A 19,219-nucleotide genomic window follows, 5' to 3' on the forward strand; every position below is an offset into this window, starting at 1 on the left:
GTTATTTAATGTATGTATAACTCATGGTGAGGTGCCTGAGGATTGGCGAAATGCGTGCATAGTGCCATTGTACAAAGGCAAAGGGGATAAGAGTAAGTGCTCAAATTACAGAGGTATAAGTTTGTTGAGTATTCCTGGTAAATTATATGGGAGGGTATTGATTGAGAGGGTGAAGGCATGTACAGAGCATCAGATTGGGGAAGAGCAGTGTGGTTTCAGAAGTGGTAGAGGATGTGTGGATCAGGTGTTTGCTTTGAAGAATGTATGTGAGAAATACTTAGAAAAGCAAATGGATTTGTATGTAGCATTTATGTATCTGGAGAAGGCATAGGATAGAGTTGATAGAGATGCTCTGTGGAAGGTATTAAGAATATATGGTGTGGGAGGCAAGTTGTTAGAAGCAGTGAAAAGTTTTTATCGAGGATGTAAGGCATGTGTACGTGTAGGAAGAGAGGAGAGTGATTGGTTCTTAGTGAATGTAGGTTTGCGGCAGGGGTGTGTGATGTCTCCATGGTCGTTTAATTTGATTATGGATGGGGTTGTTAGGGAGGTGAATCCAAGAGTTTTGGAAAGAGAGGCAAGTATGAAGTCTGTTGTGGATGAGAGAGCTTGGGATGTGAGTCAGTTGTTGTTCGCTGATGATACAGCGCTGGTGGCTAATTCATGTGAGAAACTGCAGAAGCTGGTGACTGAGTTTGGTAAAGTGTGTGAAAGAAGAAAGTTAAGAGTAAATGTGAATAAGAGCAAGGTAATTAGGTACAGTAGGGTTGAGGGTCAAGTCAATTGGGAGGTAAGTTTGAATGGAGAAAAACTGGAGGAAGTGAAGTGTTTTAGATATCTGGTAGTGGATCTGGCAGCGGATGGAACCATGGAAGCGGAAGTGGATCATAGGGTGGGGGAGGGGGCGAAAATCCTGAGAGCCTTGAAGAATGTGTGGAAGTCGAGAACATTATCTCGGAAATCAAAAATGGGTATGTTTGAAGGAATAGTGGTTCCAACAATGTTGTATGGTTGCGAGGCGTGGGCTATGGATAGAGTTGTGCGCAGGAGGATGGATGTGCTGGAAATGAGATGTTTGAGGACAATGTGTGGTGTGAGGTGGTTTGATTGAGTAAGTAACGTAAGGGTAAGAGAGATGTGTGGAAATAAAAATAGTGTGGTTGAGAGAGCAGAAGAGGGTGTTTTGAAATGGTTTGGGCACATGGAGAGAGTGAGTGAGGAAAGATTGACCAAGAGGATATATGTGTCGGAGGTGGAGGGAACGAGGAGAAGTGGGAGACCAAATTTTAGGTGGAAAGATGAAGTGAAAAAGATTTTGTGTGATCAAGGCCTGAACATGCAGGAGGGTGTAAGGAGGGCAAGGAATAGAGTGAATTGGATCGATGTGGTATACCGGGGTTGACGTGCTGTCAGTGGATTGAATCAGGGCATGTGAAGCGTCTGAGGTAAACCATGGAAAGCTGTGTAGGTATGTATATTTGCGTGTGTGGACGTATGTATATACATGTGTAGGGGGGTGGGTTGGGCCATTTCTTTCGTCTGTTTCCTTGCGCTACCTCGCAAATGCGGGAGACAGCGACAAAGCAAAAAAAAAAAAAAAAAAAAAAAAAAAAAAGAGAAAATTTATTTAAAAGCAGATGAAAGATGTACTATTTTGTTCTGATGAATTTTTCATATGTGTTCTGAACTGAAGTTTATGGATGAATTAGTTATCATTCTTATTTTTTTCTGAAACAGGCTGCATCCTTAGCCAAGCGGCGACTAAGTTCTGGGCGGTTCAAGGTGTGGGGATGCGAAATTATTGTTGATTGGGCAGACCCTCAAGAAGAACCCGATGAAGATACAATGTCTAAGGTAAAGTAGATTAAAGAAAAAAAATGTTTACTTACACACACACACACACACACACACACACACATACACATACATATATGTGCGGGAGTCAGCCCCATCTGTTCATCCTGCCCTTGGGTTTGATTGAGAGTGGGTACCTGGTTTAGGTTGGGGTGTGTAGGACAACATTAGTGGATAATGTTAATGTATTAAATCACAGATAGTAGTCACACAGACACACACTCACATATACATAGGGGAGAAAGAATATTTCACATGTATTCCTTGAGTGCCATAGAAGGTGACTAAAGGTGGCAGGAGCAGGGGCCTGGAAATCCCCCTCCTTGTATTTAAACTTATAGAAAGGGAAACAAAAGAAGGAGCCAGGCGGGGAATGCTCATCCTGCTCAAATGCTCAGAATGGTTGTGGATGTAACCAAGATGAGAAGAAGGGAGAGATAGGTAGTATGTTTGTTGAAAGAAACCTGGATATTCTGGCTCTGAGTGAAATGAAGCTCAAGGGTACAGGGGAAGAGCAGTTTAGGAAAGTCTTGGGACTAAAGTCAGAGATTGGTGAGAGGACAGGAACTAAGGAAGGATTAGCACTACCCCTTAAGCAGGAGTTGTGGGAGTATGTGATAAAGTGTAAGAAAATAAATTCTATATTGATGTGGGTAAAACTGAAAGTGGATGGAGAGAGATGGGTCATTATTGGTGACTATGTACCTGGTGATGAGAAGAAAGATCATGAGACGCGTTTTGGGAGCAGGTGAGTGAGTGTGTTAGCAGCTTTGTTGCACGATACCGGTAATAGTGATGGGTGATTTAAATGCGAAGGTGAGTAGTGTGGCAGTTGAGGGTATAATTGTTGTACATGAGGTGGGTATAATTATTGTACATGAAGTATTCAGTGTTGTAAATGGAAATGGTGTAGAGCTTGTGGATTTGTGTTTGGAAAAAAGACATGATTGCAAATACCTGGTTTGAAAAGAGAGATATACATGTGTGAGATATACGTATGTTAGTAGGAGACATGGTCAAAGGGCATTATTGGACTACATTACATGCTATTGATAGGCATGTAAAAGAGAGACTTTTAGATGTTAATGTGCTGAGAGGGGCAGCTGGAGGGATGTCTGATCACTACCTTGTTGAAAGGGTAGTGAGTGATGGGATGAAGTAAGATTATTAGTGAAAGAAAGCAGCAAGAGGTCAAGAAAAAGGTGCAAGAGCTGAAAAAGAGGGCAAATGAGGATTGGGGTGAGAGAGTATCATTAAATTTTAGGGAGAATAAAAAGATGCCTGAGGTGCCTGAGGATTGGCGGAATGCGTGCATAGTGCCATTGTACAAAGGCAAAGGGGATAAGAGTGAGTGCTCAAATTACAGAGGTATAAGTTTGTTGAGTATTCCTGGTAAATTGTATGGGAGGGTATTGACTGAGAGGGTGAAGGCATGTACAGAGCATCAGATTGGGGAAGAGCAGTGTGGTTTCAGAAGTGGTAGAGGATGTGTGGATCAGATGTTTGCTTTGAAGAATGTATGTGAGAAATACTTAGAAAAGCAAATGGAGGATTTATGTAGGATTTATGGGTCTGGAGAAGGCATATGATATAGATGCTCTGTGGAAGGTATTAAGAATATATGGTGTGGGAGGCAAGTTGTTAGAAGCAGTGAAAAGTTTTTATCGAGGATGTAAGGCATGTGTACGTGTAGGAAGAGAGGAAAGTGATTGGTTCTCAGTGAATGTAGGTTTGCGGCAGGGGTGTGTGATGTCTCCATGGTTGTTTAATTTGTTTATGGATGGGGTTGTTAGGGAGGTGAATGCAAGAGTTTTGGAAAGAGGGGCAAGTATGAAGTCTGTTGTGGATGAGAGAGCTTGGGAAGTGAGTCAGTTGTTGTTCGCTGATGATACAGCGCTGGTGGCTGATTCATGTGAGAAACTGCAGAAGCTGGTGACTGAGTTTGGTAAAGTGTGTGAAAGAAGAAAGTTAAGAGTAAATGTGAATAAGAGCAAGGTAATTAGGTACAGTAGGGTTGAGGGTCAAGTCAATTGGGAGGTAAGTTTGAATGGAGAAAAACTGGAGGAAGTAAAGTGTTTTAGATATCTGGGAGTGGATCTGGCAGCGGATGGAACCATGGAAGCGGAAGTGGGTCATAGGGTGGGGGAGGGGGCGAAAATCCTGGGAGCCTTGAAGAATGTGTGGAAGTCGAGAATATCTCGGAAAGCAAAAATGGGTATGTTTGAAGGAATAGTGGTTCCAACAATGTTGTATGGTCGCGAGGCGTGGGCTATGGATAGAGTTGTGCGCAGGAGGATGGATGTGCTGGAAATGAGATGTTTGAGGACAATGTGTGGTGTGAGGTGGTTTGATCGAGTAAGTAACGTAAGGGTAAGAGAGATGTGTGGAAATAAAAAGAGTGTGGTTGAGAAAGTAGAAGAGGGTGTTTTGAAATGGTTTGGGCACATGGAGAGAGTGAGTGAGGAAAGATTGACCAAGAGGATATATGTGTCGGAGGTGGAGGGAATGAGAAGTGGGAGACCAAATTGAAGGTAGAAAGATGGAGTGAAAAAGATTTTGTGTGATCGGGGCCTGAACATGCAGGAGGGTGAAAGGAGGGCAAGGAATAGAGTGAATTGGATCGATGTGGTATACCGGGTTTGACGTGGTGTCAGTGGATTGAATCAGGGCATGTGAAGCGTCTGGGGTAAACCATGGAAAGCTGTGTAGGTATGTATATTTGCGTGTGTGGACGTATGTATATGCATGTTGTATGTGGGTGGGTTGGGCCGTTTCTTTCATCTGTTTCCTTGCGCTACCTCGCAAACGCGGGAGACAGCGGCAAAAAAAAAAAAAAAGATGTTTTGGAAGGAGGGAAACAATGTGCATAAGACAAGACAAGAAATGGGAACATGAGTGAAGGGAGCAAGTGGGGTAGTGATAATAGGTAGTGATGGAGTGAGAAGGAGTATTTTGAAGATTTGTTGAATGTGTTTGATGATAGAGTGGTGTTTTGGTCGGGGTGGTGCATGAAGTGAGAGGGTCAAGAAGAATGATTTGGTGAAGAGAGAAGAGGTAGTGAAAGCTTTGCAAAAGGCGGCGGGTTTGGATGGTATTGCAGTGGAATTTATTAAAAGGGAGGTGACTATGTTGTTGATTTGTTGGTAAGGATATTCATTGATATATATATATGGACCATAGTGAAGTGCTCGAGGATTGGCAAAATGCATGCATAGTGCCAGTGTTCAAACTACAGAGGCATAAGTTTGTTGAGTATTCCTGGGAAATTGTATGGGAGGTTATTGATTAAGAAGGTGAAGGTGTGTACAGAGCATCAGACTAGGGAAGAGTAGTTTAGTTTCTGAAGTGGTAGAGGATGTTTGGAGCAGGTGTTTGCTTTGAAGGTTGTATGTGAGAAATACTAAGAGAAACAAATTGATTTGTGTGTAGCATTTATGGATTTGGAGAAGGTTATGATAGGGTTGATAGAGATGCACTGTGGAAAGTTTTAATAGTATATGATGTGGGAGGTAAGTTGCTAGAACTGAAAAGTTTTTATCAAGGATGTAAGGCATGTGTATGAGTAGGAAGAGAGGAGACTGATTGGTTCCCATTGAATGTTGGTCTGTGGCAGGATTGTGTGATGTCCCTATTGTTGCTAGAAGCAGTGAAAAGTTTTTATTAAGGATGTAAGGCATGTGTATGAATAGGAAGAGAGGAGACTGATTGGTTCCCATTGAATGTTGGTCTGTGGCAGGATTGTGTGATGTCCCCATTGTTGTTTGATTTGTTTATGGATGGGGTTGTTAGGGAGGTGAATGCAAGAGTTTTGGAGAGAGGGGCAAGTATGTAGTCTGTTGTGAATGTGAGGGCTTGGGAAGCAAGTCAGTTGTTGTTCGCTGATAAACTGCAGAGGTTGGTGATTGAGTTTGGTAAAGTGTCTAAAAGGAGAAAGTTGAGAGTACATGTGAATAAAAGCAAGGTTATTAGGTTAAGTTGGGTTGAGGAAAAGGCTGATTAGGATGTAAGTTTGAATGGGGAAGATTTGGAGGAAGTGAAGCATTTTACATATATAGGAGTGGACTTTGCAGCGGATGGAACCATGGAAGCGGAAGTGAGTCAGGGTGGGGGAGGGGGCGAAGGTTCTAGGAGCATTGAAGAATGTGTGGAAGGACAGAACATTATCTCTGGGAGCAAAAATGGGTGTGTTTGAAGGAATAGTAGTTCTAACAATGTTATATGGTTACGAGGCATGGGCCTTAGATAGGGATGTATGAATGAGGGTGGATGTATTGGAAATGGAATGTTTGGACAGTAAATGGTTTGAGGGGGTTTGATCGATTAAGTAATGTAAGGATAAGAGAGATGTGTGGAAATAAAAATGGTGTGGTTGGGAGAGCAGAAGAGGGTGTGTTGAAATGGTTTGGACATATGGAGAGAATGATTGAGGAAAGATTGACAAAGAAGGTATGTGTCAGAGGTGGAGGGAAGAAGGAGAAGCAGGAGACCAAATTGGAGGTGGAAGGATTGAGTGAAAAAAGATTTTGAGCGATCGGGGCCAGAACATACAAGAGGTTGAGAGGTATGCAAGGAATAGAGTGAATTGGAACGATGTGGTATACTGGGGGTCTATGTCCTGTCAGTGAAGTGAACCAAGGTATGGTAAGCGTCGGAGGTAAAGCATGGAAAGGTGTGTGGGGCCTGGATGTGGAAAGGGAGCTGTGGTTTCGGTGCATTATACATGACACCTAGGGACTGAGTGTGAACAAATGTGGCCTTTTTGTCTGTTTTCCTGGCGCTACCTCTGGGTGGGGGTTGCTGTTTCCTGTGTGGTGGGGTGGCGATGGAAATGGATAAAGGCAGCAAGTATGAATATGTACATATATGTCTGTGTATGTATATGCATGTATACGTTGAAATGTACATGTATGTAGATGGGCATTTATGTATATATATGTGTTTTTGTGAGTGGTTGGGGATTCTTCGTCTGTTTCCTTGCGCTACCTTGCTGACGTAGGAAACAGTGAATAAGTATAAAAATAATATAAAGATATATGTATATGTATGGGTGTGTATGTATATATGAGTGGATGGGTCTTTCTTTGTGTTTCCTGGCACTACCTCACTGATGTGGGAAATGGCAATCAGGTATAATGAATTTGATATAATGTATATTTTTTTATGTCGGATTATTTATATTAGTTGTGTAGTATTTTAGTACTTCTCTGGTATTCATTCTGCATACTGATATTCAGATCATTGCACTGCTGATCTGAAATGTTGCCCTGCTTTATTGAGTAAAGGTTTAAGTTGAAAAATGTTCTAGCTTATACTGTTTGGCATGAACTATGTCAGTGAAGCATTCTTTTCATTTTATATATAGGTATTTTAAGAATTGTAGATATGTTATTAAAATGAAATCTGAAGATTTTCATAGAATTGTGATTTTTATGAGTTAAATATCTCTTTTCAGGTTAAAGTTTTATATGTAAGAAACCTCACCCAGATGACGACAGAGGAAATGCTTAAGGAAAAGTTCGATGAATTTGGGAAAGTGGAACGTGTTAAAAAGATAAAAGATTATGCTTTTGTTCACTTTGAAGAAAGAGAGGAAGCAGTTAAGGTATGAGTGAATAATTTATGTTGTATTTTTGTATTAAGTATTTTGCTTTATTGATATTATTATTTTTTTTCTTATATTTATTAGTTATTATTATTATTGTTATTGATAGTAGAAGTAGTAGTAGTAGTAGTAGTGGGGGAGGGGGCTAAGGTTCTAGGAGTGTTGAAGAATGTGTAGAAAGTGAGAATGTTATCTCAGAGAGCAAAAATGGGTATTTTTGAAGGAATAGTGGTTCCAACAATGTTATATGGGTGCGAGGCGTGGGCTATAGATAGGGTTGTGAGGAGGAGGAAATGTGTTCGAAATGAGATGTTTGAGGACAATATGTGGTGTGAGGTGGTCTGATCGAGTAATTAATGAAAGAGTAAGAGAGATGTGTGGTAATTAAAAGAGTGTGGTTGAGAGAGCAGAGGAGGGTGTATTGAAATGGTTTGCTCATATGGAGGAAATGAGTGAGGAAAGATGGACATGTGTGTCAGAGCTGGAGGGAATGAAGAGAAGTGGGAGACCAAATTGGAGGTGTAAGGATGGAGTGCAAAAGATTTTGAGCACTCAAGTCCTGAAACATGCAGGAGGGTGAAAGGCGTGCAAGGAATAGAGTGAATTGGAACGGTGTGGTATACCGGGGTGGATGTGCTGTCAGTGGATTGAACCAGGGCATGTGAAACGTCTGGGATAAACCATGGAAAGTTCTGTAGGGCCTGGATGTGGAAAGGGAGCTGTGGTTTCGGTGCATTATTACATGACAGCTAGAGACTGAGTGTGAACGAATGGGGCCTTTGTTGTCTTCCTAGAGCTACCTCGCGCACATGAGGGGGGAGGAGGTTGTTACTTCATGTGTGGCAGGGTGGCGATGGGAATGAATAAAGGCAGACAGTATGAATTATGTACTTGTGTATATATGTATATGTCTGTTTTTTTTTTTTTTTTTTTTTTTTTTATACTTTGTCGCCGTCTCCCGCGTTTGCGAGGTAGCGCAAGGAAACAGACGAAAGAAATGGCCCAACCCCCCCCCCCCATACACATGTACATACACACGTCCACACACGCAAATATACATACCTACACAGCTTTCCATGGTTTACCCCAGACGCTTCACATGCCTTGATTCAATCCACTGACAGCACGTCAACCCCTGTATACCACATGACTCCAATTCACTCTATTCCTTGCCCTCCTTTCACCCTCCTGCATGTTCAGGCCCCGATCACACAAAATCTTTTTCACTCCATCTTTCCACCTCCAATTTGGTCTCCCTCTTCTCCTCGTTCCCTCCACCTCCGACACATATATCCTCTTGGTCAATCTCTCCTCACTCATTCTCTCCATGTGCCCAAACCATTTCAAAACACCCTCTTCTGCTCTCTCAACCACGCTCTTTTTATTTCCACACATCTCTCTTACCCTTACGTTACTTACTCGATCAAACCACCTCACACCACACATTGTCCTCAAACATCTCATTTCCAGCACATCTATCCTCCTGCGCACATCTCTATCCATAGCCCACGCCTCGCAACCATACAACATTGTTGGAACCACTATTCCCTCAAACATACCCATTTTCGCTTTCCGAGATAATGCTCTCGACTTCCACACATTTTTCAAGGCTCCCAAAATTTTCGCCCCCTCCCCCACCCTATGATCCACTTCCGCTTCCATGGTTCCATCCGCTGACAGATCCACTCCCAGATATCTAAAACACTTCACTTCCTCCAGTTTTTCTCCATTCAAACTCACCTCCCAATTGACTTGACCCTCACCCCTACTGTACCTAATAACCTTGCTCTTATTCACATTTACTCTCAACTTTCTTCTTCCACACACTTTACCAAACACAGTCACCAGCTTCTGCAGTTTCTCACATGAATCAGCCACCAGCGCTGTATCATCAGCGAACAACAACTGACTCACTTCCCAAGCTCTCTCATCCCCAACAGACTTCATACTTGCCCCTCTTTCCAGGACTCTTGCATTTACCTCCCTTACAACCCCATCCATAAACAAATTAAACAACCATGGAGACATCACACACCCCTGCCGCAAACCTACATTCACTGAGAACCAATCACTTTCCTCTCTTCTTACACGTACACATGCCTTACATCCTCGATAAAAACTTTTCACTGCTTCTAACAACTTGCCTCCCACACCATATATTCTTAATACCTTCCACAGAGCATCTCTATCAACTCTATCATATGCCTTCTCCAGATCCATAAATGCTACATACAAATCCATTTGCTTTTCTAAGTATTTCTCACATACATTCTTCAAAGCAAACACCTGATCCACACATCCTCTACCACTTCTGAAACCGCACTGCTCTTCCCCAATCTGATGCTCTGTACATGCCTTCACCCTCTCGATCAATACCCTCCCATATAATTTACCAGGAATACTCAACAAACTTATACCTCTGTAATTTGAGCACTCACTCTTATCCCCTTTGCCTTTGTACAATGGCACTATGCACGCATTCCGCCAATCCTCAGGCACCTCACCATGAGTCATACATACATTAAATAACCTTACCAACCAGTCAACAATACAGTCACCCCCTTTTTTAATAAATTCCACTGCAATACCATCCAAACCTGCTGCCTTGCCGGCTTTCATCTTCCGCAAAGCTTTTACTACCTCTTCTCTGTTTACCAAATCATTTTCCCTAACCCTCTCACTTTGCACACCACCTCGACCAAAACACCCTATATCTGCCACTCTGTCATCAGACACATTCAACAAACCTTCAAAATACTCATTCCATCTCCTTCTCACATCACCGCTACTTGTTATCACCTCCCCATTTGCGCCCACACTGTCTGTGTGTGTATATATATGTATATGTTGAGATGTATAGTTATGTATATTTGCGTGTGTGGATGTGTATGTATGTGCATGTGTATGTGGGTGGGTTGGGCCATTCTTTCGTCTGTTTCCTTGCGCTACCTATATATATATTTATATTTATTTTGCTTTGTCGCTGTCTCCCGCGCCTGCGAGGTAGCGCAAGGAAACAGACGAAAGAAATGGCCCAACCCACCCCCAAACACACGTCCACACATGCAAACATACTCACCCACACATCCCAACGTACACACATATATACACACACAGACACACACATATACACACATGCACACAGTTCACACTGTCTGCCCCTACTCACCCCCCATCGCCACCCCGCCACACACAGAATAACATCCCCCTCCCCCCTCATGTGCACGAGGCAGCGCCAGGAAAAGACAACAAAGGCCCCATTCGCTCACACTCCAGCTGTCATGCAATAATGCCTGAAACCATAGCTTCCTTTCCACATCCAGGCCCCACAGAACTTTCTATGGTTTACCCCAGACGCTTCACATGCCCTGATTAAATCCATTGACAGCACGTCGACCCCGGTATACCACATCGATCCAATTCACACTATTCCTTGCCCGCCTTTCACCCTCCTGCATGTTCAGGCCCTGATCACTCAAAATCTTTTTCACTCCATCTTTCCACCTCCAATTTGGTCTCCAACTTCTCGTTCCCTCCACCTCTGACACATATATCCTCTTGGTCAATCTTTCCTCAATCATTCTCTCCATGTGCCCAAACCATTTCAAAACCCCCTCTTCTGCTCTCTCAACCACTCTCTTCTTATTTCCACACATCTCTCTTACCCCTTACATTACTTACTCGATCAAACCACCTAACACATATTGTCCTCAAACATCTCATTTCCAGCACATCCACCCTCCTGTGCAGAACTCTCTCCATAGCCCACGCCTCGCAACCATACAACATTGTTGGAGCCACTATTCCTTCAAACATAGCCATTTTTTTCAAGACTCCCAGGATTTTCACCCACTCCCTCACCCTATGATTTACTTCCACTTCCATGGTTCCATCTGCTGCCATATCCACTCCCAGATATCTAAAACACTTTATTTCCTCCAGTTTTTCTCCAGTCAAACTTACCTCCCAATTGACTTGACCCTCAACCCTACTGTACCTAATAATAACCTTGCTCTTATTCACATTTACTCTTAACTTTCTTCTTTCACACACTTTACCAAACTCAGTCACCAGCTTCTTCAGTTTCTCACTCGAATTAGCCACCAGCGCTGTATCATCAGTGAACAACAACTGACTCCCTTCCCAAGTTCTCTCATCCACAACAGACTGCATACTTGCCTCTCTCTCCAAAACTTGCATTTACCTCTCTAACAACCCAATCCATAGAAAAATTAAACAACCATGGAGACATCATGCACCCCTGCTGCAAACAGACATTCAATGAGAACCAATCGCTTTCCTCTCTTCTTACTCGTACACATGCCTTACATCCTCGATATTTTGATGCTGTCTCCTGCGTTAGCGAGGTAGTGCAAGGAAACAGAAGAAAGAATGCCCCACCCCACACACATACATATGTATATACATACACATCCACACACGCACATTTAAGCGCATACATATATATACATGCACAGACATATGCATATATACACATGTGCATAATTTATACTTGCTGCCTTTATTCATTCCTGTTGCCACCCCACTAGACATGAAATGAACACCCCTGACCCTGCATGCACGCAAGGTAGTGCTAGGAAAAGACAACAAAGGCCACATTCGCTCACACTCAGTCTCTACCTGTCATGTATAATGCACTGAAACCACAGCTTCCTTTCCATATCCAGGCCCCACAAAACTTTCCATGATTTATCCCAGACGCTTCACATGCCCTTATTCAATCCATTGAGAGCACGTTAACCCCACTATACCACATTGTTCCAGTTCACTCTATTTCTTGCATGCCTTTCACACTCCTGCATGTTCAGATCCTAATTGCTCAGAATCTTTTTCACTCCATCTTTCCACCTCCAATTTGGTCTCCCACTTCTCTTCGTTCCCTCCACCTCTGAAACGTATATTCTCTTTGTCAGTCTTTCCTCACTCATTCTCTCCCTGTGACCAGACCATTTCAAAACACCCTCTTCTGCTCTCTCAACCACACTCTTTTTATTACCACACATCTCTCTTACCCATTCATTACTTACTCGATCAAACCACCTCACACCACATCCTCATACATCTCATTTCCAACACACCCTCCCTCCTCCGCACAACTCTATCTGTATCCCATGCCTCACAACTATATAACATTGTTGGAACCACTATTCCTTCCAACATACCCATTTTTGCTTTCCACGATAATGTTCTCAACTTCCACACATTTTTCAACGCTCCCAGAACTTTCGCCCCTCCCCCACCCTGTGACTCACTTCAGCTTCCATGGTTCCCTCCGCTGCCAAATCCACTCCCAGATATCTAAAACACTTCACCTCCTCCAGTTTTTCTCCATTCAAACTTACTCCCAATTGACTTGTCCCTCAACCCTACTTTACCTAATAACCTTGCTCTTATTCACATTTACTCTCAGCTTTCTCTTTCATACATTTTACCTAACTCAGTCACCAGTTTTTGCAGTTTCTCACCCGAATCAGCCACCAGCGCTGTATCATCAGCAAACAATAACTGATTCCCAAGCTCTCTCATCCACAACAGAGTGCATACTTACCCCTCTCTCCAAAACTCTTGCATTCACCTCCTGAATAATCCCATCCATAAACAAATTAAACAACCATGGAGACATCACGCACCCCTGCTGCAAACCGACATTCACTGTCAACCAATCACTTTCCTATCTTTCTACGCATACACCTGCCTTACGTCCTCGATAAAAACTTTTCACTGCTTCTAGCAACTTTTCTCCCACACCATATATTCTTAATACCTTCCACAGAGCATCTCCATCAACTCTATCATATGCCTACTCCAGATCCATAAATGCTACATACAAATCCAATTGCTTTTCTAAGTATTTCTCACATACATTCTTCAAAGCAAACACCTGATCCACACATCCTCCTCCACTTCTGAAAATGCACTGCTCTTCCCCAATCTGATGCTCTGTACATGCCTTCACCCTCTCAATCAATACCCTCTCATATAATTTCCCAGGAATACTCAACAAACTTATATCTCTGAAATTTGAGCACGCACCTTTATCCCCTTTGCCTTTGTACAATGGCACTATGCATGCATTCTGCCAATTCTCAGGCATCTCACCTTGAGTCATACATATATTAGATATCCTTACCAACCAGTCAACAACAGAGTCACCCCCTTTTTTAATAAATTCCACTGCAATACCATCCAACCCCGCTGCCTTGGTGGCTTTCATCTTCCGCAAAGCTTTTACTACCTCTTCTCTGTTTACCAAATCATTCTCCCTAACCCTCTCACTTTGCACACCACCTCGACCAAAACACCCTATATCTGCCACTCTTATCATCAGACACATTCAACAAACCTTCAAAATACTCACTCCTTCTCACATCACCACTTTTTGTTATCACCTCCTCATTAGCCCCCTTCACCGATATTCCCATTTGTTCTCGTCTTATGCACTTTATTTACCTCCTTCCAAAATATCTTTTTATTCTCCCTATAATTTAATGATACTCTTTGACTCCAACTCTCATTTGCCCTCTTTTTCAACTCTTGCACCTTTCTCTTGACCTCTTGCCTTTTTTGTTTATACATCTCCCAGCCATTTGCATTATTTCCTTGCAAAACTCGTCCAAATGCCTCTCTCTTCTCTTTCACTTGTAATCTTATTTCTTCATCTCACCACTCACTACCCTTTCTAATCAGCCCACCTCCCTTGCTTCTTATGCCACGAGCATCTTTTGCACAAGTCATCACTGCTTCCCTAGGTACATCCCATTCCTCATTGAAGGCGACTAAAGGGGACGGGAGCGGGGGCTAGAAACCCTCCCTTCCTTGTATTTTGACTTTCTAAAAGGGGAAACAGGAGAAGGAGTCACGCGGGGAGTGCTCATCCACCTTGAAGGCTCAGATTGGAGTGTCTAAATGTGTGTTGATGTAACCAAGATGAGAAAGAAGGAGAGATAGGTAGTATGTTTGAGGAAAGGAACCTGGATGTTTTGGCTCTGAGTGAAACAAAGCTCAAGGGTAAAGGGGAAGAGTGGTTTGGGAATGTTTTGGGAGTAAAGTCAGGGGGTGGTGAGAGGACAAGAGCAAGGGAAGGAGTAGCACTACTCCTGAAACAGGAGTGGTGGGAGTATGTGATAGAGTGTAAGAAAGTAAACTCTAGATTGATATGGGTAAAACTGAAAGTTGATGGAGAGAGATGGGTGATTATTGGTGCATATGCACCTGGGCATGAGAAGAAAGATCATGAGAGGCAAGTGTTTTGGGAGCAGCTGAGTGAGGGTGTTAGTAGATTTGATGCACAAGACTGGGTTATAGTATTGGGTGATTTGAATGCAAAGGTGAGTAATGTGGCAGGTGAGGGAATAATTGGTGCACATGGGGTGTTCAGTGTTGTAAATGGAAATGGTGAAGAGCTTGTAGATTTGTGCACTGAAAAAGGACTGGTGATTGGGAATACCTGGTTTAAAAAGCGAAATATACATAAGTATACGTTTGTAAGTAGGAGAGACGGACAGAGAGCTTTATTGGATTACGTGTTAATTGATAGGCGCACCAAAGAGAGACTTTTGGATGTTAATGTACTGAGAGGTGCAACTGGAGGGATGTCTGATCATTAACTTGTGGAGGTGAGGTGAGGATTTGTAGAGGTTTTCAGAAAAGAAGAAGAGAAAATGTTTGGGTGAAGAGAGTGGTGAGTGTAAGTGAGCTTGGGAAGGAGACTTGTGTGAGGAAGTATCAGGAGAGACTGAGTACAGAATTGAAAAAGGTGAGAACAAAGGAGGTAAGGGGAGTGGGGGAGGAATGGGATGTATTTAGGGAAGCGGTGATGGCTTGCGCAAGGGATGCTTGTGGCATGAGAAGCGTGGAAGGTAGGCAGATTAGAAAGGATAGTGAGTGGTGGGATGAAGAAGTAAGATTATTAGTGAAAGTGAAGAAAGAGGCGTTGGACGATTTTTGCAGGGAAATAATGCAAATGAGTAGGAGATGTATAAAAGAAAGAGGCAGGAGGTCAAGAGAAAGGTACAAGAGGTGAAAAAGAGGGCAGATGAGAGTTAGGGTGAGAGAGTATCATTGAATTTTAGGGAGAATAAAAAGATTGTTTTGGAAGGAGGTAAATAAAGTGCGTAAGACAAGGGAACAAATGGGAATATCAGTGAAGGGGGCTAATGGGTAGGTGATAACAAGTAGTGGTGATGTGAGAAGGAGATGGAGTGAGTATTTTGAAGGTTTGTTGAATGTGTTTGATGATAGAGTAGCAGGTATAGGGTGTTTTGGTCGAGGTGGTGTGCAAAGTGAGAGGGTTAGGGAAAATTATTTCGTAAACAGAGAAGAGGGAGTAAAAGCTTTGCGAAAGATAAAACCCAGCAAGGCAGCAGGTTTGGATGGTATTGCAGTGGAATTTATTAAAAAAGGGTGTGACTTGTGTTCTTGACTGGTTGGTAAGGTTATTTTATGTATGTATGACTCATGGTGAAGTGCCTGAGAATTGGCAGAATGCTTGCATAGTGCCATTGTACAAAGGCAAAGGGGATAAAAGTGAGTGCTCAAATTACAGAGGTATAAGTTTGTTGAGTATTCCTGGGAAATTATATGGGAGGGTATTGATTGAGAGGGTGAAGGCATGTACAGAGCATCAGATTGGGGAAGATCAGTGTGGTTTCATTAGTGGTAGAGGATGTGTGGATCAGGTGTTTGCTTTGAAGAATGTATGTGAGAAATACTTAGAAAAACAAATGGATTTGTATGTAGCATTTATTGATCTGGAGAAGGCATATGATAGAATTGATAGAGATGCTCTGTGGAAGGTATTAAGAATATATGGTGTGGGAGGCAAGTTGTGAGAAGCAGTGAAAAGTTTTTATCGAGGATGTAAGGCATATGTACGTGTAGGAAGAGAGGAAAGTGATTGGTTCTCAGTGAATGTAGGTTTGCAGTAGGGGTGTGTAATGTCTCTATGGTTGTTTAACTTGTTTATGGATGGGGTTGTTAGGGAGGTGGATGCAAGAGTTTTGGAAAGAGGGGCAAGTTTGTAGTCTGTTGTGGATGAGAGAGCTTGGGGAGTGAGTCAGTTGTTGTTCACTGATGATACAGTGCTGGTGGCTGATTCATGAGAAACTGCAGAAGCTGGTAACTGAGTTTGGTAAAGTGTGGTAAAGTGTGTGAAAGAAGAAAGCTGAGAGTAAATGAGAATAAGAACAAGGTTATTAGGTACAATAGGGTTGAGGGACAATTCAATTGGGAGGTAAGTTTGAATAGAGAAAAACTGGAGGAAGTGAAGTGTTTTAGATATCTGGGAGTGGTTTTGGCAGCGGATGGAACCTTGGATGCGTAAGTGAATCATAGGGTGAAGGAGTGGGCAATATTTCTGGGAGCGTTGTAAAATGTGTGGAGGACGTGAATGTTATCTTGGAAAGCAAAAATGGGTATGCTTGAAGGAATAATGGTTCCAATAAAGTTATATAGTTATAAGGTGTGGGCTATAGATAGAATTGTGCGGAGGAGGGTGGATGTGCTGGAAATGAGATGTTTGAGGACAATATGTGTTGTGAGGTGGTTTGATCGAGCAAATAATGAAAGGGTAAGATAGATGTGTGGTAATAAAAAGAGGTGGTTGAGAGAGCAGAAGAGGGTGTTTTGAAATGGTTTGGTCACATGGAGAGAATGAGTGAGGAAAGATTGACCAAGAGAATATATGCGTCAGAGGTGGAGGGAACAAGAAGTGGGAGACCAAATTGGAGGTGGAAAGATGAAGTGAAAAAGGTTTTGAGTGATCGGGACCTGAACATGCAGGAGGGTGAAAGGTGTGCAAGGAATAGAGTGAATTGGAAGGATATGGTATACTGGGGTCGAGGTGCTGTTAGTGGGTTGAACTAAGACATATGAAGTGTCTGGGGTAAACCATGGAAAGTTTTGTGGGGTCTGGATGTGGAAAGGGAGCTGTGGTTTCGGTGCATCCACAACAGACTGCATACTTGCCCCTCTTTCCAAAACTCTTGCATTCACCTCCCTAACATCCCCATCCATAAACAAATTAAACAACCATGGAGACATCACACACCCCTGCCGCAAACTAAAATTCACTGAGAACCAATCGCTTTCCTCTCTTTCTACATGTACACATGCCTTACACCCTCGATAAAAACTTTTCACTGCTTCTAACAACTTGCCTCCCATACCATATATTCTCAATACCTTCCACAGAGCATCTCTATCATATACCTTCTCCAGATCCATAAAAGCTACATACAAATACATTTGCTTTTGTAAGTATTTGTCACATACTTTCTTCAAGGCAAACACCTGATCCACACATCCTCTTTCACTTTTGAAACCATACTGCTCTTCCCCAATCTTATGCTCTGTACTTGCATTCGCCCTCTCAATCAATACACTCCCCTATAATTTCCCAGGAATACTCAACAAAGTTATACCTCTGTAATTTGAGCACTCACTTTTATCCCCTTTGCCTTTGTACAATGGCACTATGCAAGCATTCCGCCAATCCTCAGGCACCTCACCATGAGTCATACATACATTGAATAACCTTACCAACCAGTCAACATTACAGTTGCCCCCTTTTTTAATAAATTCCACTGCAATTCCATCCAAACCTGCTGCCTTGCCAGCTTTCATCTTCTGCAAAGCTTTTGCTACCTCTTCTCTGTTTACCAAATCATTTTCCCTAACCCTCTCACTTTGCACACCACCTCGACCAAAACACCCTATATCTGCCACTCTATCGTCAAACACATTCAACAAACCTTCAAATTACTCACTCCATCTCTTCACATCACCACTACTTGTTATCACCACCCCATTATCCCCCTTCACTGAAGTCCCCATTGATTCCCTTGTCTTACGCACTTTATTTACCTCCTTCCAAAACATCTTTTTATTCTCCCTAAAATTCAATGAAACTCTCTCACCCCAACTCTCATTTCCCCTCTTTTTCACCTCTTGCACCTTTCTCTTGAACTCCTGCCTCTTTCTTTTATACATCTCCCACTCATTTGCATTATTTCCCTGCAAAAATCATCCAAATGCCTCTCACTTCTCTTTCACTAACAATCTTAATTCTTTATCCCACCACTCACTACCCTTTCTAATCTGCCCACCTCTCACACTTCTCACGTAATCCAATAACGCTCTATGGCCATCTCTTCTACTTACATCCGTATACTTATGTATATCTCTCTTTTTAAACCAGGTATTCCCAGTCATCAGTCCTTTTTCAGCACATAAATCTAGATGCTCTTCACCATTTCCATTTACAATTATTCCCTCAACTGGCACATTACTCACCTTTGCATTCAAATCACCCATCACTATAACCCAGTCTCATGCATCAAAACTACTAACACACCGATTCAGCTTCTCACAAAACACTTGCTTCTCCTGGTCTTTCTTCTCATGCCCAGGGGCATATGCACCAATAATCACCTATCTCTCTCCATCCATTTTCAGTTTTACCCATATCAATCTAGAGTTGACTTTTTTGCACTCTATCACATACTTCCACCACTTGCATACTGCCATTGTACAAAGGTAAAGGGGATAAAAGTGAGTGCTCAAATTACAGAGGTATAACTTTGTTGAGTATTCCTGGGAAATTATATGGGAGGGTTTTGATTGAGAGGGTGAAGTCATGTACAGAGCATCAGATTGGGTAAGAACAGTGTTGTTTCAGAAGTGGTAGAGGATGTGTGGATCAGGTGTTTGCTTTGAAGAATGTATGTGGGAAGTACTTAGAAA

At 42.5% G+C, this 19,219-nt stretch overlaps 1 protein-coding gene across 22 annotated transcripts in view; it reads left to right on the plus strand.

Moving 5' to 3' along the window:
- LOC139746769 (heterogeneous nuclear ribonucleoprotein R-like) overlaps window positions 1-19,219 on the plus strand; it is a 559,781-nt gene that overhangs the window by 428,929 nt on the left and 111,633 nt on the right. For all 22 annotated transcript variants that reach the window (XM_071658282.1, XM_071658287.1, XM_071658290.1 and 19 more), the window contains 2 exons: window positions 1,738-1,854; window positions 7,307-7,456. In XM_071658282.1, coding sequence (XP_071514383.1) covers window positions 1,738-1,854; window positions 7,307-7,456 — 267 coding nt within the window. The remainder of the gene's footprint in view (window positions 1-1,737; window positions 1,855-7,306; window positions 7,457-19,219) is intronic.

The sequence above is a fragment of the Panulirus ornatus genome, chromosome 66, assembly GCF_036320965.1.
Source record: "Panulirus ornatus isolate Po-2019 chromosome 66, ASM3632096v1, whole genome shotgun sequence".
NCBI classification, from domain to species: Eukaryota; Metazoa; Arthropoda; class Malacostraca; order Decapoda; family Palinuridae; genus Panulirus; species Panulirus ornatus.